This window comes from Seriola lalandi, unplaced genomic scaffold, assembly GCF_002814215.2.
Source record: "Seriola lalandi dorsalis isolate HSWRI2012SDOR001 ecotype SW California unplaced genomic scaffold, Sedor1 jcf7180002053958, whole genome shotgun sequence".
NCBI lineage: Eukaryota > Metazoa > Chordata > Actinopteri > Carangiformes > Carangidae > Seriola > Seriola lalandi.
The window spans coordinates 1-23,221 of record NW_019524511.1 but is presented as its reverse complement, the minus strand read 5'-3'; the positions used below and the strand labels follow the sequence as shown (position 1 = coordinate 23,221).

The window sequence follows — 23,221 nt, the reverse complement described above, 5'->3', positions numbered from 1 at the left end:
TGTGTGGGTGTTTTTGTAAACACTGCCTCATTGATGCTCAAATTCCTTTACCAGCTTCACTGAAGTGGATTGAGTGATAGCCTGTTTTTAGCCTATTTTTAGCCGGGCGAGTTTATCATTAACGCGCATGTGCACTGCAAAACCAAGGTGGGGCAAAAAAACTTGAATGTTTCTGACGGAGCCTGAAGTAGACTGAAATAAGTTTGAATCGGGAATAATACATCGCCGCAGTTTTTGGCCGAGTGAGTTATCACGTTTTTTCCAACCCACTTTACGTCTCCCGCAGAGGGACAGACGACACCGCGGCGATAAGTTTGTAGAACAGTTTTTTCCCTTTATTTAAGACTACTTGATTATGACAGGAGATGCAACAACAATAGTCTTGGTTGGTTTTAGTGAATTACTTTTGGACTGCTGAAGTTTCGAGTCACCTGAGAAAGTCTTCACTTCCTCATCGGGACTTCATGTGTTTTGCGCTTTGGTATCAGCCACGGTTATTTATTTATTTGATGAGTTGTAGTTTGGCTGCCTACGCTCACATGAAAACGGACGTCGGCCAGTAGCTGAATCACCTGTTATTGCCTTAAATCTCTCCATTTTGCCTCCTGCAGACAGGTAAGAGTTTTATTTTGAAATGTGGTCATGGCTTCTAGATACAGTGACGCTGCAGCGTCGTGGTAAACCTTCCTGAGAAATAAACTGTAGACCTGTCAGCTTGTCTACTTCACTTTACACCACGTATAGATTTGATCTCAGGAGGATTAATAACGCAATGTGAAGTGACTGAGCTCTGATGAACTTATATTCAGCTTTTCAAAGAGCTCTGGGGTTTGGACGCTCCAGGTGTTCAGTGACAAAGACAATAATCAAACGTTTACCTGTACTCACCTTTATACACTGAATGCAGCTCAAAGTGCTTCACAGTAAAACAAGTAGGCTTCATAAGTATGTGATTTCATGATAGAATTGGCCTTATTAACGTACTCCTTCAAAATTTAGGTCACTCTCTTTGGCTTCCTGGGGTGCAGCAGCTACATCAGGCAGCTCTGTCACAACATGGTAGATAATGGTATAGATAATAACCTGATACTCTTCTGACTTGCACATGCATCTAATCTGTCACAGAGCCCTGGGATCTTTGACAGTTATTTGAAGGTGTTACTGGCCCCCTTAAGCTGGCTTCACCCACAGAAATGTGTGATTCGCAGAGGGTTTCTCATTGAATATTAATACCAGTCAGCTTGATTTTGCCTCTCCTCATTCAGTTTGTCATTCTCAGGAAACAATTAATCAAAACTTTTGGAAAAGCCACCAATGCACTAAAACAAAAGTGTCAAACAGAAAAACAAAAGTTGACTGAAAGCTGTATTTGTCAGAGAGGAACTGAGGCCCTTTTGGGTCTATGTCAGGGTGATGCCCCTGCAGCTTAGACAGGAATTCCCTCACTGGTCAGAAACTCTCTGAAAAAGACTGAAAGCAGTCTGGTGCTGGCAGTCTTCAAGCCTCCTTCATCGGGACTTCTTCTTATTGAGTGTGACAAAACTGTGAAGAAGCATTAAGTTGGTGAAACAAGATGAAGAGAGCTCATGAAACCACAGCAAAGTGTAACTGCTACCCTGTAATGTGTCATGCATAGCTGCATCAGCAGAGCAACATTGCACTGCATTGTGTGCAAGGTACCGCAGCAAGGAAGTGTCTGTCCACTGCTCAGGCATAGCAGCTTTGCCTTGCATGGTGTTTTCTTGATATATTTGCTTGGTAAAATCACCAATTACCCAAAGTGTCATATGTGTTAAGACCTTCACTATGTTTGAACTTTGGATATCATTAAAATGTAAAGTTTTACTGTAGTGCCTGGTTGTTAAATAAAATGGGATTCTCCCCTGACTGACAACCATTGATGTTTCTCTTCCTGTTGCTCTCAAACGACCTTGTTTTGCAGAGTTTAGTTTTATGTTGATTTATGATAAAGAGGGTGCAATATTAGGCTCTGTATGAGCCTGTGAGCCTCATAGGCAAAACTGTCAGTCATTAAAGTGATACAATGATGGCTTGTGCTGCAGGGCCTACCACTAGATTCATACTTCCTCTCTTAGATCCCACAGTTGTTTCAGCGAACACTATCGCAGCACCAGAATCCAGCTGTTGTCCCAGAGGCAGAGGTGATTTCCTCCTCCTCCGAGAACATCTGCAGCCTGTCAGGCCCAGCTGGGTGAACTGTTGGCATGTGCTCCGTCCTTCTCCTTCTGTACATTTCTCCTTTCCCACCACTCAGTGTTTCTGTTTGTGTACCAAGATGAAACCTCAGTGGATATGGACAAAAATCATTGTGTCCTTCACTCTCCACTTTGCTCTGCCACCCTGCTGCTATAATAGTGATGATAACAGGGCAGCATCATCAAAGCAGCTGCAGAGCATCCTGAAGCTTTAGGGTCAGGATGAGGGGCGGATCACCCCGGCCCCCTGCTGCACATGGAGGAGGCATACAGGAGTACAGAGCTGTAATAACACAGACATAATGTTTATTGTGACATACCTACTACAGGATATCCAGTGGTGGAAGTCGTATTCAGAGCCTTTTCCTTAAGTAAAAGTATTGATACATTAATGTAGAAATACTGAAGCACAAGTAAAATCCCTGCATTCAAAATACTTACATAAAAGCACAGAAGTACTTGTTTCATAGAAAAATGACCCCTGTGATTGATATTATCATATATGACACCATGAGATTGTTCATACTTATGCATATGTACGCAACCTTTTACTGTTTACATATTTGAGGTGAAGCTAGTTTCAACAACAATGTACAGATATGTAGTTTAGTCCACTGGTTCTCAACCTGGAGGTCAAATCCCCCTAAGGGCTCATAAAATATATCTGATCGAAGAAGAAAGAATTAGATACAGAAATTTGTGTTCATTTTTGAAACTTCCTTTTTATTGTGAAATATTGGATAATTTATGCCGTGAACAATTATTTAAATCTGAGAAGTTTATAGGGAAATGTCTCCCTGGTGGAACTGCTAGTATCTCATCTAAGACATCTGAAAAGTGACAAGGGGCCCTAGATGCTGTTTTTTAAGGGGTCACAAGCTAAAAAGGGGTGGAGCCACTGATTTAATCTTTAACAAGACATTTTACTGTCCAAGATTATTGTTTTTTTAATGTTTATCTTAAATATAACTACGTAAGTAAAAGTATTCCAAAAATGTACTGTAGTAAAGTACTGGGGTAACTGTACTTTGTTCAATCACCGAGGACAACTGCTTGAAGGTTGCGTTGTTTTTCTTCAAAGTAACTTTTAACAGACTAGTTCACCGTGGTGTGTTCGAGTGATACTGACACATTTGGAGACCCGTCCACAGCGCCTCTGGTCCCCCTCACTTCACTATATCCTCACCTCAGCATTTACCAAAAGTAGCAGCATTTTCACCTCAGGTTTTGCCTGCAGATAGACGAGGGAGTGGCAGATTTAAACAAGACCAAAGAAGATATTTCTACATTCCTGTCCTGTCTTGCTTCGTGCAGTCATGCTACCACTGATTTGTACAGTTCAGACTACAACTGACTTGCATGAGAGCCAAATGTTGATGAACCGGTCTGGTTTGAACAGTGTGATTGTTAGGGATGCCAAGAATATGCAAAATTGTTCTCACCTCAAACAAAGCTATATGAGATTTGTTTCAAGTGATGCGACATGTCCGTTTATTAGTTACTTGTTAAATATGGACTTCAAAGAGATTGTGCTCTTTTCTGACTCCATTCAGGTTCAGTCTGTAACTCAGCTTACTGGTTTCCTGTTTCAAAAACTTAGGTCATGCACCGCTGCTCCTGTAGTAGACGATATCTCTCAATCGGATGTAATAATCCACTGCCAGCAATCATTGTGTCAAGCCGTTGTTGGGCATGACACAGCATGGACTATGTTTAAAGAGGAATTCTCATGATAATAACATCAACAGTCGATGCAAGTTGATTGTACTTGTTCGAGGTAAAATATGAAGAATAATTTGTATTTCCAGCCCTGCAGAACTGAGGCTGAGTTTAAAGCTACTCATTGGACAGGGGACGATGGACTTTTCGATGAGACAGGGGTCATCAGAAGCCAGAAACGCGACCGACTCACAAAGACAGCCTTGTGCGCTTCCTGAAAAGGGCAAGCTGTGCTTCCATGTAGAGCTCTCTGGAAATGGCAATGTGACTCCATGACAGACTGAGTTCTGTCCCATCCAGTCAGCTGCTGGTGGCCTGCTGCTGAGATGCATTCACTGTCCCAAAACAGATGAATTAAAAAGTGCCGTTGTGTGTGTCAGCCTTGGGCCAGTTGATCCATTCCTCACTTGGTGAGATCACTCTGCTCCTTCATCGAGGACTTTGCCCAGACATATTCTGTTGCCATCAGGAATTCTGATAGCTTTACTATTTTCAGAGCATTATGAGTGTGATTTCCTGCTTCAAGTTACAACTCATACAGAGATGGATCAAATCGGAGTTCAAAGATTACATTAGATTAGATTAGATGAGTTTTTAGCTAGCATCGTTCTAGGGGTGGCAGTGTCGTTTGGTCAGTTGGTCCACGACTTTGGTCGGAGATCACTGAAGTATATTCATCCTCTGGACACCAGGAACGTCTCCACAAAGTTTCATGACAATCCATCAAATAGCTGTTAATTCAGCCTTAACCAACGTGCTGAACCAAGCAACACTGCCAGGCCGACATTGCAAAACATTTTTTTTCTAATAATTTTAAATAATTCTTTTTTTCTTGTGAAACATTGGGTAGTATTGGGTAGTATTTGAAAAGAGAGAGTCACTTTGGTTGACTTACTCGTGACTTATAGCTATTTTAAACCTGTTACGAGACAAAATTACCTCCTTTTGAATATGACACGAGCCAAAAATATTTTTGGTCTATCCATTTAACAGTTTGGTTTTCTTTACAATGATTGTTCCAGCCTCACGAAGCTGCTAAGCGTGGCTGTGGACTCTTGTTCTTGTTTTTCTCGTGACCTTCTGCGCAGTGTGGAATGTGTCAAAGTGAAGCATAGAAAATATGGGTTGGGATGCGCCAGTGGGGGCGTCTGCTGTGTTGATGGGCGTGGGAAACGTGTCCAGATAGCTTTGTCCCTCGATGCAGAAAGACAGCTGCAGTACTCTATAGGGGTCGACTGTGCCACATCCTCATCATACTGAGTGATGACAGTCCTCTCTGGGACACATGGGAGTTTTTAGTCTCACATGTGGTGTCTGTTAAGAGGTTATTTATTCAGGATTATGTTGTTTGTGAGAGAACAAACTTGCATTTAAAATGATGTGTTCAGGCAGATTGTGTCTAAGATCCCCGCCCTCATATTGGAGTATATTCTAAATCTGGGCTCTCATACAGGAAGCTGACTTCACAGTGATGGACATGTCAGAGGATGTGACCTCGTGTAAAGACAGAGAGCTATCAAAGCCAGGATTTTCCCTGACCATTGAGCCCTGTCACCTTTCCATGGGAACTGATACAGGAAGAGAGGAAGCAGGGTTTTGGAAGGGGGGGGGGGGTGTTAAGCATTACTTTATCCATAGGTCATCATTTCATTATGACGCCTCTGCTCTGATTTGTTGTGTAAGTATCATGGAAACACTGCCTCGGGTGATTAAGGTTACTGTCACAGTGGCTGCTCTACTGACGTAAAGAAGCGCTGGGCTGGATGAGTCCCTTGGGCCTGGTCAGATCTCACCACAAGTTTGCATTCCAGTGTTGAGGAGAGCTATCATGATTCCTGCATGGCCCAGTCATTGGGGCTCACAACCAGTGTGTGTCCATTTTAGGTCAAAATGGACAGTGTTGCCATATGAAATACAAAACTACAAAGCAGATGAAGTTTCATTCCTTTTATTCATCAGCTAGAATATTTTTCCAAAATGTATGTTGTAGTGTATTTCTGTCTTTTTAAGTTGTGTTATTGGTCCATCTTTCTTCTGAAAGCCGCTCTTTATGCTAATACTATTGTTCTGCGTCACGGAAACATTCAGCCCCAGTTGTGAAAGTGTGATTTAAAAAAAGAAGACTTGTTAGTTCTGCTTTCTGTATTAGCACGTTATTTTTACTGACATTGCCTGATCGTATGCCAGCCTAGAAGGATATGATAATAGCTGACTTGTTTTCTGCGAATTACTATGTACCCCTGCAAATTCTCTGTCTTCCTGAACATATGTTCGTGGTTAAGTGAATACCTTTGAATGAGGTTTGTCATATTTTAAAGTAAGTTCTGTTTTTTCTTCATAGGTACTCTCTCTGTGTGTGCGTGTGTGGGCGCGCGCGTGTGTGTGTGTGTGTCTGTGTGTGTGTGTGTGTGTGTGTGTGTGTGTGTGTGTGTGTGTGTTTACCAGCTCTAATGGTAGCAGCTAGAAAACCCCACCTGTGAGAGGATCGAACCGCCTCATCATGACAGAGGTCCGGGTAAGGGCCTCTAGAGGACAAACAGGGCTGCGTGTCAGAACATAGATAGAGAAACAAAAATGTGATTTGTTTACTAATTAGGGATCTGCCCACGTCCCCACAGACTCCATGGCCGCAGGGCACAGAGTGTGTGGCCAGGTACAACTTCAAAGGCACATCAGAACAGGACCTGCCCTTTAACAAAGGAGATGTGTTGACTATCATTGTCGTCACAAAGGTAACGTTTCATATGCTACACCTCTGCCCTATAAAGATAGAGTGTTTCTTTTTAGTTCTCATGCATGTGAATTTGACACTGACACTTATTGTCTCTAAATATGAAAGGACATGTTACTTACATTACAACATAAATATTTATTCATTTTAGCCATTGCTGACATTTTGTGTTTCAGGATCCAAACTGGTACAAAGCTAAAAATTCTGCAGGTCGTGAGGGAACCATCCCGGCCAACTATGTTCAGAAAAGGGAAGGTGTAAAATCTGGAGGCAAGCTGAGTCTTATGCCGTGAGTATGCAGAATATTCTGGCTTATTTAGTTCCGATGGCCAATACAATCTTACACTTTCATAGCAAACAGAATTAGGCATTTTTATTTGCTGTCTATAGTACATCTGAAAAGTTTCCTGCACATCAGCTTTGTGCGGTTTCTGCAGCGATGGCTAAAATAACTCCACTTTACCCTCGTCTTATGGCTGTGTAGCTGCTGAAGGCAGATGGCCTATTTGTCGGGGCACCGACGCCTTAGTTATGTGAATGGAGACCACAGTTGGGTCAGGCTGTGTTGTAATTGCAGTGCACTTGTGTCTGTTTCCAACGCAGCTCTGCTTGAACTCTGCACAGTTTCCTGTTGTTTGTTTTCTATCTCAGACTGAAGTAATCTCAAAAATCTCCTTGTTTGTCCGTATGACAAGTTTCCGTGCGCATGCATGTGCATATGTGTATGAATGACAGGCTTAAGGTGGATATAAAAACTCTACACATCCCTGTTAAAATGACAGGTTTTTGTGATGTAAAAGAATGAAAGATTCATTTTTAGAACATTTTCCACCTTTAATGTGACCTATAACCTATAATGTTCAAGTGAAAAACAAATTGAAACCATTTATGAAAAAGAAAAACTTACAATAACCCGGTTGCGTAAATGTGCACACCCTCTTATATTTGTAGATAATCAACCAATCACACTCAAACTCATGTTATATAGTAGTATATACCTGCCATTCATTCAAGTGACTGTGATTAACCCAGTTTAGCATTTCCTGTAGGGTTTTCTTGACATCTTCTTAGTTGCAAAGGCCATGAATGGGATCTCACTGCTGAAAAGTATCAATCAGGTGAGGGGTACAAAAGAATTTCCAAGGCATTTCATTTACCATGGAAGACAGTGAAGACAATCATCATCAAGTAGAGAAAATATGGCACAACAGTGACATTACTAAGAACAGGACGTCCCTCCAAAATTGATTAAAAGACAAGGAGAAAAGTGGTCATTGAGGCTGCCTGAGGGGCGACGGCAACATTAAAGGAGCAGCAAGAATTTCTAGCATGCTCCCTACATGTGACAACAATCTCCCGTATTCTTCATCTGTCCGTGCTATGGGGTAAAGTCGCAAGAGAGAAGCCTTTTCTCACAAAGAAAAACGCACCCGAACCTCCGGATAAATTGCACTTATTGAATAGATGTAGTACTTAGAACTTACACCAAGGTCTCTTGCTGCACTGAAGCTTTAGTGTTGTCCCTCACTTGTCCCTTTGGATAAAAGCCTCTACAAAATGAGTAAATTTAAATGCATCCATTCTCCCAAAACCATGTGTAAAAATGTGTTATGGTCTGATGAGACTGACTATGAACTTTTAGGTCATAATACCTAAAAGTATGTTTGGTGGAAAACAACATAGCACATCACCAAAAAAACACCACACCCACAGTGAAGCATGGTGGTGGCAGCATCATGGTTTAGGGTTGCTTTTCTTCAGCCGGAACTCAGGCTTAAGTCAAGGTGGAGGGAATTACAAACGACAATGATCCAGAGCATACATCCAAATCAATAAAGGAATGGCTTCACCACAGGAAGATTAAAATTTTGGAATGACCCAGCCAGAACCCAGACGTGAATCCACCTGACCTGAGGAGGGCTGTGCACAGGAGAGGCCCTCGCAATTTGACGGATCTGGAACGTTTGAGACTCTTACACCAAAAAGACTGAGTGCTGTAATAAAACCAGTATTAGTTTAAGGGTATGCACACTTATGCAACCAGGTCATTGTGAGCAAACTGTCTTGGTAGAAATGCAACACCTTTTTACAAGTACACTATAATAATGTTAAAAGAACCGACACAAGTCGAGGAACGCCAGATGACCTTCTCTTATAAAATGCCGTTCTCATTATTGTAAATATCACCAGTATTTAATCTGGGAGCAAAATGCTACAGGGCCTCTGAGTGGAGGCAGAATTATGTTTTATAAAATGACAAATTTGCCTCTTCCTAGAACTCAGAGGAAAGCTGTTTGGATTTCAGTGGGGAAAAAAGCTTTTGTCTTGTCTTGTTTTCCGACAAGATTTTTTATGTTATATTTAAATATAACTTTCTCATGGAGGCAGATGCAAATGAATTTTCTGTACATTCTGTGACTCCTTCAGTAATAAAAATGGTCGCGGTGGATATGCAAAATACTGAAATCTATACTATTGATAACAGTATTTATTTTATTTGCATTAAGCCCCATTTGAGGTAAATGATAACATCATGAAGTGAACCATTAAATGAGGACAGATGAAAATTTCTCAAAGGCTAATGAAAAATAATCAACAGCACAGGCCCAACATGGACCTCGCCAGTATTACCTTATTGACTGGTAGGAATTCAGATGGTACAGCATTCTTGATTGTCTAACAGACTGATGTGGGAAAAGGAAAATAATACTTTCAGCTGATTATTGACAAGCAGAACAACTGGTTCAAAGCAAAAATCAGCTCCTGCACATTGTCAACACTTAGGGTGAACTTATTCAGTAGCTATATTACATCAGGCATTTCATAAAACAAATGACAATGAGGCTGCACATACACACACACACACACACACACACACACAAACATACACAGAAACAGAAACATCAGCCATGGACTATGGACCAAATAGTCAACGGACAAATAAGCAAACACACTCAGGATGACGTGAAAGAAAGAAAATATATTATTAGGGTTAATTAAGGCTAATTCTCCTCTACCTACTGCACAAAAATTTGATCAGTTGACAATGGGAAAAAGAGGAACTAACCATAAGGTCACAAAAACTATTCCACAGAAAGTAGATTCATTTTAAGAATAAATAGGGAACATCATAAATCTTATCAAAAGAACCAATGAAATATTACACTTAAACCCTCAAAGTCTGAATAGAAAACATTAATTCCCAAAATGACAAAAAATAAATAGGGCAAATGTTCAGTACATAATCACTCGAGCACAAATTACAAGAACATAGATAGAAAATCAGAAAAGGGACAGCTTGGAAATGGGATGTTGAGGTCACTGCTCTTGATTTTACAGGGGGACCACATAAACCAGCTTCCACATGTGAGGCCCTATCCAAAATTTAATAAGGTTAAATGTATATGTTGTAATAGCACTTAATACATATAAAGTACTTTTAAATATTTGTATAATAAAATAAAATACCTGACGCAGAGCAAACTGTCTTGGTAGAAATGAGTAAAAATAGGAGGAGAAATATGTTTTGTAATGACTGATGCAGGCAGAGGTAATCAGCAGAAAAGATCAAAGTAGATTTCAATCATTAGGTTTCTCAAGTCTACACATTGTCATAATTTTAAGGATTTTTGTGCTACATTTTCAAAACATTTTGTTTATATTTATTTAATTCACTGCGATTTAGATGAGTTTTGATGACTGAGTTGTGGTGGTCTGTTTTGTGGATGTACTGATGCCTCTCTGCCTCTTCCACTCCCAGATGGTTTCACGGGAAGATAACGCGGGATCGGGCAGAGCAGCTGCTTCACCCACCTGAAACAGGCCTGTTCTTAGTGCGAGAGAGCACCAACTTCCCCGGCGACTACACCCTGTGTGTGAGCTGCGATGGCAAGGTGGAGCACTACCGCATCATTTACCACAACGGCAAGCTCACTATTGATGAGGAGGGGTTTTTTGAAAACCTCATGCAGCTGGTTGAGGTAAGACACAATATTAGTTTTTGTTTTCTAAATAAAACTAGGTGTTTCTGATGTTTGCTCTGGTTCTATATTGAGTCTACTGTATGTATGGTGTACTTTCCTGTTTTAGAGTTCCTGTGTCTTTGTGCTACCTCATAGACCACATACAGTTCCTGGAACAAATAATGAACAGGAAGTGTCAAAGAGGAAGAGTGAACAGTATGCTGAGGTTCAGAGTTCTAACCTCAAAAAGACGCCAGTCATTTTACTCTAAAACAGAAGTGCATATCAACTTAAAATGACTCCTTTTCCCGTGTGAAACATTTCTGGCAAGCAGCAAACGAAATATTCTACAGAGTAAAATAGATGTGTAAGTTCAGTATGACCTATTTAGGGGGAAACCTTATCAGTCAGCCATTCTTTTCTCATTAGACCAGACAGCCCTCTACTGGTCATTGTGAAGCGCTGCACACTGAGTTTTATTGCTTCTAAACTGTAGTGTTGGTGGGGTTTTTTTCGTCATATATATGTTTATTGAAGCTCCATTAGTGTTAAAGAAGTTGGTTCGGTTGTATGTGGTTCTGGTGTTTTTTGTGCTGTAGTAAACATTTCCTATGATGGTACAAGGCCATGAGTAATTGACACTCCTCCAAAGTGATGTAATACTTTCGTTTCCACTTTATATTCATTTTACTCCTCATTACTCTTGGTTGGTTTTTAATTTGTCTTTGTTTGTATTTAGCACTACACCAAAGATGCAGATGGCCTGTGCACCAAACTAATCAAGCCAAAGGTGGAGGAGGGGACGGTGGCCGCTCAGGATGAATTTTCCAGGAGTAAGGCTCAGTTTTTCAGTCTTTTACAATTGATGTGACTGTGACACTGCAACCTTTTTGTCTATGAGAAGCATGTATGGGCCTGTTGTGTCTCAGCTGCATGCTGTTTTCTTTTCAAATGGCCAACAGGTGGCTGGTCAATGAGCAGGAAGGACCTCAAACTGCAGCAGGTTATTGGAAAAGGAGAGTTTGGAGGCAAGTTCACATTTAAACCTTGGCTAAATTTACACTGCAGAGTACAAGTGATCCAATTTTATTTTATTGCTCACATGTTGCAGGGATAATAAATGTATTATGAACATGTACTAATGCAATTTTCATATCCATGAAGATTAATTTAGTAAAATGTTTGGTTAAACTACATTTAAATACCAGATGAATACATTTTGTTTGCAGAACATATTATTTTTTCACCTATTTCACCTTTTCTTCAGTTCGGGGTCAGATAAATACAGTTTCCCTGATTGTGTACCAACAGTACATTGTTATTGTTTGTGATTGTTCCAGATGTCATGGTTGGAGACTACAGAGGGACTAAAGTAGCTGTGAAGTGCATAAAAAATGATGCTACAGCACAGGCCTTTATTGCAGAGGCTTCGGTCATGACGTAAGGGTCATTAAATATTTTGTTATATATATATATATATATATATATATACATTTTTTTTTAGAAACACAAACAACCCCAAAATAACATGTCTGTGTGCTCTTCCTCCTCCCTCAGGCAACTACGGCACGATAACCTAGTGCAGCTGCTTGGAGTGATAGTAGAGGAAAACGGGAGTCTGTTCATTGTTACGGAGTACATGGCCAAGGTAGGTGGCTGACTGTCAGACCAGCTGATCATTTGTCAAAATCCAGGACGTAGTAATGAATGTGTCACACTTTATTTTGTTTTTCTCAGGGCTGTTTAGTTGACTACTTACGTTCCAGAGGCCGGACAGTACTTGGTGGAGACGCTCTCCTTAATTTTGCACTGTGCGTATTTCTGCAGTTATCCACAATATCTTGAGTCATACTGTATTAAAGGTAGACGGTGGAGTTTTTGGCCACTAGGGGCGCTGTGGAGCACTATTTTGATGACCAGGTGGCAGATTTGTGTGTATTTTGGCTCATGCACATAAGCACAGAGGTGAAATGATACTCTTGCAACTGTAGAAGATCAGAATGCAAATACGTGTTGGGGTGCATACTGCAACAGAATGTGAAACAAAATTCATACTACACATTATAATTGGTCTAATGAATCCACAAAGCAATTTCTTTACAGCATGCAAATAGCTAATGATTTGTCCATTTTCGTTTTTTCCTCATTTACATCTTGAAATATTTATTAATTACGTTAATATGGTTTAATGACTTTAGGAAAATCTCACTAAGATTGGAAACTCTTGCTTAATGTGTTTGTAAATAGACTTGCGGGAGTAGCCCTCCTGCAAAATGAACCATTATTACCAAATGAGAGGGACAAGCTGTCTCTCAGTTTCAGGCAGTTACACACATCAACACTTGGTGGTTTAAGATGTAATGTAAAACAGCAACAATGCTCCAGTAAACAAGGAGAAGATGAAGAGAAATGAGCTTCCCAAATGTTGACTCATTGGAAATGCATTCGGCCTGTTTGTCAGGTGAACGCATCTTAGATGAGAAACACTGAATGTAACCCGTTTGTTTAGAAGAATACTCCACACTGTATCTTTAAGATTGCCCATATTTTGTGGTATCATCAGAAAATTTCTTCAGCACATTACTTGAGGCCAGGATTGAGAGTTTAAAAGGAAACATCCATGAGGTTCTCAACTTTTCTTTTCTGCACCTGTACAGAGACGTCTGTGAAGCCATGGCGTACCTTGAGGCAAATAACTTTGTCCACCGAGACTTAGCAGCCCGAAACGTTCTGGTGTCTGAAGACAACATCGCTAAAGTCAGCGACTTTGGTCTGACGAAGGAGGCCTCTTCCACTCAAGATACTGCTAAGCTTCCGGTGAAATGGACATCACCAGAGGCCCTCAGAGAAAAGGTACACTGTTATTTAAAGGGAATGCTGACCATACTGAGTAGTGTGCTTTCCCATTTTTTACCAACCACGCAGTGACAGAAACTCTGACATCTATGTTTCTCTCTTAATTGATAGAAATTTTCCACCAAATCAGACGTTTGGAGCTACGGTATTTTGCTTTGGGAGATTTACTCTTTTGGCCGAGTGCCTTATCCGAGAATTGTAAGTATCAATATCTTTTTGTGAGGCATACAGAAAATATGAAGGAGGAATTTTAATTCAGAGATGGATCAATTAGCAATGATTTACAGTCTATATTCTTTAGTATTAATACTTGAGAATATATTTTTTATTATACTTATGGGAAAATAGTGATATGCTTTGTGGCTTCTATAAAAGATTGAAATGTTAATTTAAGTAATGCACATAACAGAAAAATCCATAACTGTTTAAGACAATAAAAATGTTGAAATAAATTCCCAAGTACTGCAAGATTTAGAAGAGCAAAACTTTAATTTTTTATTTAAAAGAAAACAACTGCCGTGTTCTTTAGTCGGTTGAAAGCGTTTTTCACCAGTCACATCGTGTGTGTGAAATTGCAAATTGTGTGACACAGAAGGTTCATACTACTTAATCAAAATTAATTAGATTGTCTCCTGTCCGTGGAACACTTTGTACCAACAACTTTCCTCTATTCTGTAGCCATTAAAAGATGTAGTGCCTAGAGTGGAGAAGGGATACAAAATGGACTGTCCAGATGGCTGTCCTGAAGTGGTCTATAACATCATGAAACAGTGCTGGAACCTGGATCCTGCTGCTCGACCAAGCTTTCAAATGCTGAAGGAGTGGCTTCAACATATCAGCCAAGGGATGGGAAAAAAACCGTGAGACATCTGACAGCGAGATCTGAAACGAAAAGTGACTTTCCTCTTCCTTCATTTTGATCACTCGGACCACAACCAGGGATGAAAAAATTGATCTCACGGACTGTATTTTTTGGCAAAGTTCACAACATATACTGTTTTCCTTAATTGTTAATTATGAGTGTCAGAATGTAGGTTTCATAGTGTCTCAGGTTGCTCAAACTGCAGTGACTCTTAGTTACTGGCTCAGTTGCTCTAGTAAGTCTTGCGCTCTGTTATCAAGAGTGAATAATTAACTGTCATATCGAAGGGTGCTGTCGCAGAGCCACAGTCCCTTGGCCTGTTTTTTTTTATATCTTTTATGTCCTTTCCATTAATATACATGGTCATATCGGCGGCTTCATTTCATTTTGTGAACTTTTGAACATCATTTGACTAAGCTGACTGAAACTGTGGTATCAGTTTAAAGAGGAAAGATGCTTCAAAAGTAGAAATGCAACTTTGACATGTCATAACTTGCTGCATTTTTTTTTTTTTTTTTTTTTTTACAGTTTCCAGGTACACCTTCTTTGCATGAAATTGTGAATGTTGAATTGTTAAAAGGACTAAGTTAAAATTACTATAATTATGCAGCTTTATTTGTTCATGGTTATATAATTTTTAATTTGCCTACTTTTGAAGCCCTCTGTACGTCTAAAAAGAAGCACACATTTTGACCAATGTCATCTTTACTACTGATACAACACCATTCAGCTCAGTCATCATTCCCATGTATGCAATTTTTTCATCTGACATAAAAAAAATGTTTTACTTTGCAAATCTTTCGATTTAATCAAACTATCTGGATTTTGTATGTAATGAGAAAAGGAAAATGCTAATAAATTTACTTTGCTGCCATTTTCAACAATAAAAAGTAATTAATTTTGTTTGTTTGTGATATTTAAAATACTTTTTTATAAAAATTGTCAGTTAAAGATTAAATATTGGCTATTTAATATTGTAATAGTAAATAGTAATATAAACTCCCATCAGTGTGTAAGTGTACTGTAATATTACCCAGATACTCTACTTGCAATTGGTATCATATCAATTTTAGAGATATTTGTACTTGACTTGAGTATTTATATTTTTTTATTTTATTTATTTTGCTACTTTATGCTTCTATTCCATTACATTTAGTTATGTGTTTGAAAGCTACCACTTAGTTATTTTGGTGATAAAGATTTTACAACGTAAACATATCATCTTATAAATGATGATGCATAATTGTGCATATGCATAATTATAAATTAAATACAAAATAGTTGAAATTTGCTCCATATTGACCAGCTACATGAAAATGCTGCATATTTACTAATGCATCAGTAATAAAAATGCACTTATCTATTATATGTAATTTAAAATTCTGAAATGGCTTATTCTGGATAATGAGTACTTTTACATTTGATACTTTAAGTATACTTTGTTGAAAATAATCAATGTACTTTAAAATAAAAGAACAGTTTGGATGCAGGACTTTTATTTTTATATTGCAGTATTACTACTTAAAGGATAAAGGAGTACAGTAAAGGATCTGAATTCTTCTTCCACCACTGATATCATGGTGTTATGTATAAAAATCATGTTCTGCAAAGTAACCAATTTGATAAATGTAATAAAGTGGGAAAAAGCGCAACATTTCTTATGAAATTGTATAAAATAGATATGGTCAAAATACCAATGTTATTCAAGCGATGACCTAGAAAAATTATTAAAAGGAAAACAATAGTGGTTATGTAATGCTCCATGTCCTTCAAAATTATCGTATTAGAAAAATTAATTAATTAATAAGGAAATAACAGTCATTGCTTTATCAGCTACAAAGAAACCAAAACGGCAGAGTTTTTAAGACAATCTCAGAGCGTAAACACAGAGCGGAACCTTGACGAGGGAAACAACTACAGAAGTTGGGGCATATTTCCTTGTTGCACTTGGTGGTGCCACAGTGAAATGTAGACTGAAAACACAGGTGGTTTGTCAGCTTGATGTGACAGATAACAGCTCAGAGCTCGCACACTAGCTGTCTCGTTCTTTGTTGTACTTTGTGATGGATAATGAAGCTGACGTCTTCTATCGTCAGCTGCCGAAAGTGGTAAGTCAGGAAATGTGATGATAATATTTTAAGGAAAGAAAGAACTCGGTGTTTACAAAAGAAGTAACTAAATGTGGTTAACGTTTGTGATAGCTACATGCTAACGTCAGCGTTTTAACTGTCACCAGGAGCTTCATGCTCACCTCAACGGCTCTGTCAGCTCCCAGACCATCGAGAAACTCATCAAGCGAAAGCCACATCTCAACATTGAGCACAGCATGACTGCTATCGGCAAAGGCCAGCGGAGGACGCTGGATGAGTGCGTCTTAATTTATTCAAAGTTTAATACAAGAGCTAGAGGGGGTGTCTGATATCAAACAGGTGAAACTGATTATTAATTAGTAATTTCATCCATTCTTTCTTAATTAAGGGGAATCAGTCAAGTAAGTGATAAGTAGATAATCGTCTCCATGTGAAGCAAATGATCTGTATTCACGTAGACAACAGTAGACTGACAATAGGAAGGGGTGTCTTTGTTACACGGGTCAACATTAAAACAACATGGCGCACATGTCCGCAGGTGTTTTCAGGTCTTCAAGGTCATCCATCAGCTGGTGGACACGGAGGAGGACATCCTGATGGTGAGGACTGACCCTCAGTTAAAAATTAACTCACGTGTTGCTCTTTTTTTTTAATCTAATTGTTTGCGGAGAGTATCATCAACATATGTTAGTTTTTTCTTTCCAGGTGACTACAGATGTCATCCGGGAGTTTGCAGCTGACTCTGTCAAATATTTAGAGCTCAGAAGTACACCAAGGGAGGAGAAACACACAGGTAATTATGTTCAGCATGGAGCCTAATGTTTTTAGGCTTACAAATACAGCTGCAATGATTAGCCAATTAATTGATTAGTCAATCAACAGAAAATGAATTATATTGATAATCGAATACATTTTATAAATGTTATTTCCAGCTTCTCAGATGAAGGGATTTTGTTGGTGCTTTTCTTTGTCCTACATGTCAGTAGACTGAATATCTTTGGATTTTGGACTTGATCTGTCAAAACAAGGCCAGGACCAAGATTCCCACATCACAACACGTTGGGCTGTAGGAAATCATAGGGAATTTTTCACTATTTTCTGATGTTGACCATTAATCAAGAAAATAATTGGCAGATTTATCAATAATGAAAATAATCATTAGTTGCTACTTATAAGTTCATTATGTTTTTCCTAGGATTGACAAAAAAGGGATATATTGAAACTGTCATCAGAGCCATCCAGCTGTGCAAAAATGAGGGATTGGACATTGATGTCAGGTAGGCATAGCATGCATTATTATTGCAGTGTAGAAAAAATACAGAAACACACACACTCCTGTATGTCTCTCATAGTAAAATGATTGACTATGATGTTCCAACAACTTCACTGCTGGCCTAAGTAGTGCATCATACTAAACGTGACGATTTATCTTGAAGGTTTCTCGTGGCAATTGACCGCAGGAATGGAGCAGAAGTTGCCATGGAGACAGTGGCCCTGGCTGAGCAGTTCCTGTTGTCCTCTGATGGTTTGGTGGTGGGACTCGACCTGAGTGGAGATCCAACGGTTAGTCAGCCAGTTTGAGGCTTGCAAAGGTGGAAAGTAGCAAAGAAAATTTACTGGTGAAAATAAAATGACAGTTTTATGCTTAATGTGATGTATTATTAGAGAAATGTATTAGAAATATAAAATTAGACAAGTGGTTCCTACGCCTCTTTAAACCAGGGCACCCCTGTTTTTCCCCCTTTCACTATAAGTGGCTCACAAAGATGTTAGTCGCCTTTTGACAGTATTAGTATCTTTTTTAAATAAATTTTTAACTTGTGCATTACATTTATTCATATCATAAACTGGCAATGCAATCTAAATATGAGATGTATACTGTTTTATTTTGGTATAGCTAAATTATATTAATTTTTTGTTGATGGAAATTAACTAAATTAGCAACATTTGTTCTGTCATCCACAAATCAGTCCAAATAGCATTTTCTAACTCTAAATTTACCCTTTTACTTTTTTTCTCCTTTTTTGCTTATTTTTCTGTAGTTCACGTAACTGTCACCTACTTGTTTGATATATTTAATCCATTAAAAATGTATGGTGTTTGTTGCTGGATTAATTAATGAAATTTTCATTCTAAGGTGGGTGATGGCAAATCTCTACTTCCAGCTCTAGAGAGGGCTAAGAACTGTGGACTGAAGCTGTCACTGCACCTTTCAGAAGTATGATCATAATGTTCTTTTTTATCATTTGACTTTAGTCACATTGTCTGCAAGTGTGATGACATTGCAACAAAAAACGTTGCAGGTTCCATCCCAGCTGGAGGAGTCAGATTTGCTATTGAATCTTCCTCCAGACAGGATCGGTCATGGCACCTTCTTGCATCCTGAAGTGGGTGGATCTCAAAATCTGGTCAACAAAGTGCTAAAGAACAACATACCACTGGGTAAGACCAAGACGAAATGAGTAATGTTCTGTGGTTCGTACAGTATGTTGACTTGGTTATAGATCTCCCAACTTTCTTTTTTTGTAGAGCTATGCCTGACGTCAAATGTTAAAGGACAAACTGTGCCATGTTACTCCCAACATCACTTCAACTACTGGTATCAGCTTGGACATCCAAGTGTAATTTGTGTAAGTTCCCTGCTTTGATACACTTTGAAATCTGTGATGCTCTTTGAAAAGTCTTTAGTCTGTGTTAGTTTCTGATTAGGATTAGGGCGAAGGTTGGGTAACAGGTGACATAATGATACCCTCAGTTCCACTTCTAGGTCATGGGACAGGACATGATACTTCATTGGATTGGCTACCTTTAAAACATGTTTTTCTACTAAAACCTTTTCAATTTAACCAGTCGTCTCAATTGCATCAGTGTTTAATGCATTATTCTAATACGAATAGTCACTAGAACATTTCCTCAGTACTGTACAAACTAGAATTACCGCTTTGCAGTTGTATGCCTCCATCAACCAGCCATGTTGTATGAATAGAACAGAAGAATTCACTAAAAACGATAATGACCAAACATAGGGGGACAACCTTTGCACTGGAAGTTCAAACATAAAATAAGTCATACTATAACAAGTCATAAAAACAACATAGTATAGTAAGTAATAAAAATGTCATTGTTAGAGCCATTTGTATTTGTGTGTGTTAGAGTAATGCACTGGTTGCCACAGTAGGTGGCGTATTGAATGGCAACACATGAAATGTATAAGTAGAAGAGGAGGCAATTACTCCTCAGGTGTGTTGCTTACCGGGGAGAAGCACACAGTTTTTGACCGTCGCCGTTCAGAGCCCAATGTTTAAGCCTTTTGTTTATTTTCATGTAAGTTATTGGTACAACGTATGTGAGTGAAGACCAAAGGCTGTTTTGTTACACGGTAAATAAATACATCATAATCGGAAGCACAAGTCGGATGTTTTGATTTATCATATGGAGCCACCTCATGACGACGCGTCAACTACGCATCCCGGTAGCAGCCCCTCACTGTGGCTTAGGTTTATTTAGTTGAACCCAAGTCATTACAGTCATAGTATGGTAAATCATAAAAAGTCAAAGTATAGTAGGGTATAAAAATGTCATAGTATAGTAAGGTATAAAAACGTTGTTGTATGGTAAGGCATAAAGAACAATAGTATAGTAAGGCATAAAAACGTCAGTATAGTGAGGCATAAAAACATCAAAGTATGATAAGGCATAAAGAGCAATAGTATAGTAAGGTATTAAAACATCATAATATAGTAAGGTATAAAAACATCATAGTATAGTAAGGTATAAAATCTTTGTTGTATGGTAAGGCATAAAGCGTAATAGTATAGTAAAATATAAAAACGTCATAGAATAGTAAGGTAAAAAAACGTTGTTGTATGGTAAGACATAAAAATGTCATAGTATGGTAAGACATAAAAATGTCATAGTATGGTAAGGCATAAAAACGTCATAGTATAATGAAGCATAGAAACGTCATGGTATAGTAAGGCATAAAAACATCATAGTGTAGTAAGGTATAAAAAGTTGTAGTATAATAAGGCATAAAAACGTCATAGTATAGTAGTGTATAAAAACGTCATAGTATAGTGAGGTATAAAAACGTCAAAGTATATTAGGGTATAAAAACGTCATAGTATAGTGAGGCATAAAAACGTCATAGTATAGTGAGGCATAAAAACATCATAGTATGGTAAGGCATAAAAACGTCATAGTATAGTAAGGCATAAAAACGTCACAGTATAGTAAGGTATAAAAACGTCATACTATGGTAAGGCATGAAAACATCATAGTATAGTAAGGTATAAAAACGTCATAGTATAGTAAGGCATAAAAACATCATAGTATAGTAAGGCATAAAAACATCATAATATAATAAGGCATAGAAACGTCATAGTATAGTAAGGCATAAAAACATCATAATATAATAAGGCATAGAAACGTCATAGTGTAGTAAGGCATAAAAACGTCATACTATGGTAAGGCATGAAAACATCATAGTATAGTAAGGTATAAAAACGTCATAGTATAGTAAGGCATAAAAACATCATAATATAATAAGGCATAGAAACATCATAGTATAGTAAGGCATAAAAAGTTGTAGTATCCAAAGGCATAAAAACGTCATAGTAGAATAAGGCATGAAAACGTCATAATATAGTAGGGTATAAAAACATCATAGTATGGTAAGGCATTAAAACGTCATATTAAGGTATAAAAACGTCATTGTATGATAAGGCATAACAATGTCATAATATGGTAAGGCATAAAAACATCATAGTATAGTAAGGCATAAAAACTTCATAGTATGTAAGGCATAAAAACGTCATAGTATAGTAAGGCATAAAAACATCATAGTATAGTAAGGCATAAAAACATCATAATATAATAAGGCATAGAAACGTCATAGTGTAGTAAGGCATAAAAACATCATAATATAATAAGGCATAGAAACATCATAGTATAGTAGTGTATAAAAACGTCATAGTATAGTGAGGTATAAAAACGTCAAAGTATATTAGGGTATAAAAACGTCATAGTATAGTGAGGCATAAAAACGTCATAGTATAGTGAGGCATAAAACATCATAGTATGGTAAGGCATAAAAACGTCATAGTATAGTAAGGCATAAAAACGTCATAGTATAGTAAGGTATAAAAACGTCATAGTATGGTAAGGCATAAAAACGTCATAGTATAGTAAGGCATAAAAACGTCATAGTATAGTAAGGTATAAAAACGTCATAGTATGGTAAGGCATGAAAACATCATAGTATAGTAAGGTATAAAAACGTCATAGTATAGTAAGGCATAAAAACATCATAATATAATAAGGCATAGAAACATCATAGTATAGTAAGGCATAAAAAGTTGTAGTATCCAAAGGCATAAAAACAACATAGTATAGTAAGGCATAAAAACGTCATAGTATAATAAGGCATGAAAACGTCATAATATAGTAGGGTATAAAAACATCATAGTATGGTAAGGCATTAAAACGTCATATTAAGGTATAAAAACGTCATTGTATGATAAGGCATAACAATGTCATAATATGGTAAGGCATAAAAACGTCATAGTATAGTGAGGCATAAAAACATCATAGTATGGTAAGGCATAAAAACGTCATAGTATAGTAAGGCATAAAAACGTCATAGTATAGTAAGGCATAAAAACGTCATAGTATAGTAAGGCATAAAAACGTCATAGTATAGTAAGGCATAAAAACGTCATAGTATAGTGAGGCATAAAAACATCATAGTATGGTAAGGCATAAAAACGTCATAGTATAGTGAGGCATAAAAACATCATAGTATAGTGAAGCATAAAAATGTCATTGTATAGTAAGGCATAGAAACATAGTGTAGTTAGGTATAAAAAGTGGTAGTATCGAAAGGCATAAAAACTTCATTGTATGGAAAGGCATGAAAACGTCATATGATACTGAGTCTTAAAAACGTCATAGTATAGTAAGGTATAAAAACGTCATAGTATAGTAAGTATAAAAGCATCATAGTATGGTAAGTCTTAGAAACGTCATAGTATAGTAGGGTATAAAAACGTCATAGTATAGTGAGATAATAACTTCATAGTATAGTAAGGCTTAAAGTCATAGTATGGTAGGTATAAAAACGTCATCGTATAGTGAGGCATAGAAACGTCATAGTATGGTAAGGCATGAAAACGTCATAGTATAGTAAGGTATAAAAGTTGTAGTGTGGTAAGGCATAAAAATGTCGTAGTATAGTAGGGAATAAAAACATCATAATATAATAAGGCATAAAAACGTCATATTATAGTAGGGTATAAAAACGTCATACTATAGTAGGGTATAAAAGCGTCAAAGTGTAGTAGGGTATAAAAACGTCATAGTATAGTAAGTCTTAAAATCGTCATAGTATAGTGAGTCTTAAAAAGGTCATAATATAGTAAGGTATAGAAACGTCTTAGTATAGTAAGGCATAAAAACTTCATTGTATGGAAGCGCTTAAAAACGTGATATTATAGTAAGGCATAAAAACGTCATAGTATAGTGAGGTATAAAAACGTCATAGTGTTGTAGGGTATAAAAACGTCATAGTATAGTGAGGCATAAAAACGTCATAGTATAGTAAGGCATAAAAACGTCATAGTGTGGTAGGGTATAAAAACGTCATAGTGTAGTAAGGCATAAAAACTTCATTGTATGGAAAGGCATAAAAACGTCATAGTGTGGTAGGGTATAAAAACGTCATAGTATAGTAAGGCATAAAAACATCATAGTATGGTAAGGCATAAAAACGTCATAGTATGGTAAGG

At 37.8% G+C, this 23,221-nt stretch overlaps 2 protein-coding genes across 2 annotated transcripts; both read left to right on the top strand.

The window, feature by feature from the left end:
- The first annotated feature begins 148 nt into the window (after window positions 1-148).
- LOC111652367 (tyrosine-protein kinase CSK-like) lies at window positions 149-15,249 on the top strand. The gene is made up of 13 exons (XM_023402614.2): window positions 149-615; window positions 6,277-6,450; window positions 6,554-6,667; window positions 6,843-6,955; window positions 10,427-10,646; window positions 11,368-11,461; window positions 11,591-11,656; window positions 11,969-12,068; window positions 12,186-12,276; window positions 12,366-12,439; window positions 13,286-13,481; window positions 13,596-13,682; window positions 14,163-15,249. Exons 2-13 carry the CDS (start codon window positions 6,436-6,438, stop codon window positions 14,346-14,348), a joined length of 1,356 nt encoding a protein of 451 aa, XP_023258382.1. The 5' UTR covers window positions 149-615; window positions 6,277-6,435; the 3' UTR covers window positions 14,349-15,249.
- A 1,064-nt stretch (window positions 15,250-16,313) lies between these two features.
- mapda (N6-Methyl-AMP deaminase) lies at window positions 16,314-19,112 on the top strand. Its single transcript, XM_023402612.2, has 9 exons — window positions 16,314-16,454; window positions 16,583-16,713; window positions 16,975-17,035; window positions 17,142-17,229; window positions 17,632-17,713; window positions 17,873-17,999; window positions 18,574-18,654; window positions 18,740-18,878; window positions 18,966-19,112. Exons 1-9 carry the CDS (start codon window positions 16,410-16,412, stop codon window positions 19,082-19,084), a joined length of 873 nt encoding a protein of 290 aa, XP_023258380.1. The 5' UTR covers window positions 16,314-16,409; the 3' UTR covers window positions 19,085-19,112.
- Window positions 19,113-23,221: the final 4,109 nt, after the last annotated feature.

Bases quoted from the DNA above. Each gene is read 5' to 3' on its own strand.
- LOC111652367 (XM_023402614.2), top strand. The intron at 6,668-6,842 runs GTAACGTTTCAT...TTTGTGTTTCAG, and splicing joins CTATCATTGTCGTCACAAAG to GATCCAAACTGGTACAAAGC. The intron at 12,277-12,365 runs GTAGGTGGCTGA...TGTTTTTCTCAG, and splicing joins TTACGGAGTACATGGCCAAG to GGCTGTTTAGTTGACTACTT.
- mapda (XM_023402612.2), top strand. From the start codon at position 16,410: ATGGATAATGAAGCTGACGTCTTCTATCGTCAGCTGCCGAAAGTG. The intron at 16,455-16,582 runs GTAAGTCAGGAA...AACTGTCACCAG, and splicing joins ATCGTCAGCTGCCGAAAGTG to GAGCTTCATGCTCACCTCAA. The intron at 18,000-18,573 runs GTTAGTCAGCCA...TTTCATTCTAAG, and splicing joins ACCTGAGTGGAGATCCAACG to GTGGGTGATGGCAAATCTCT.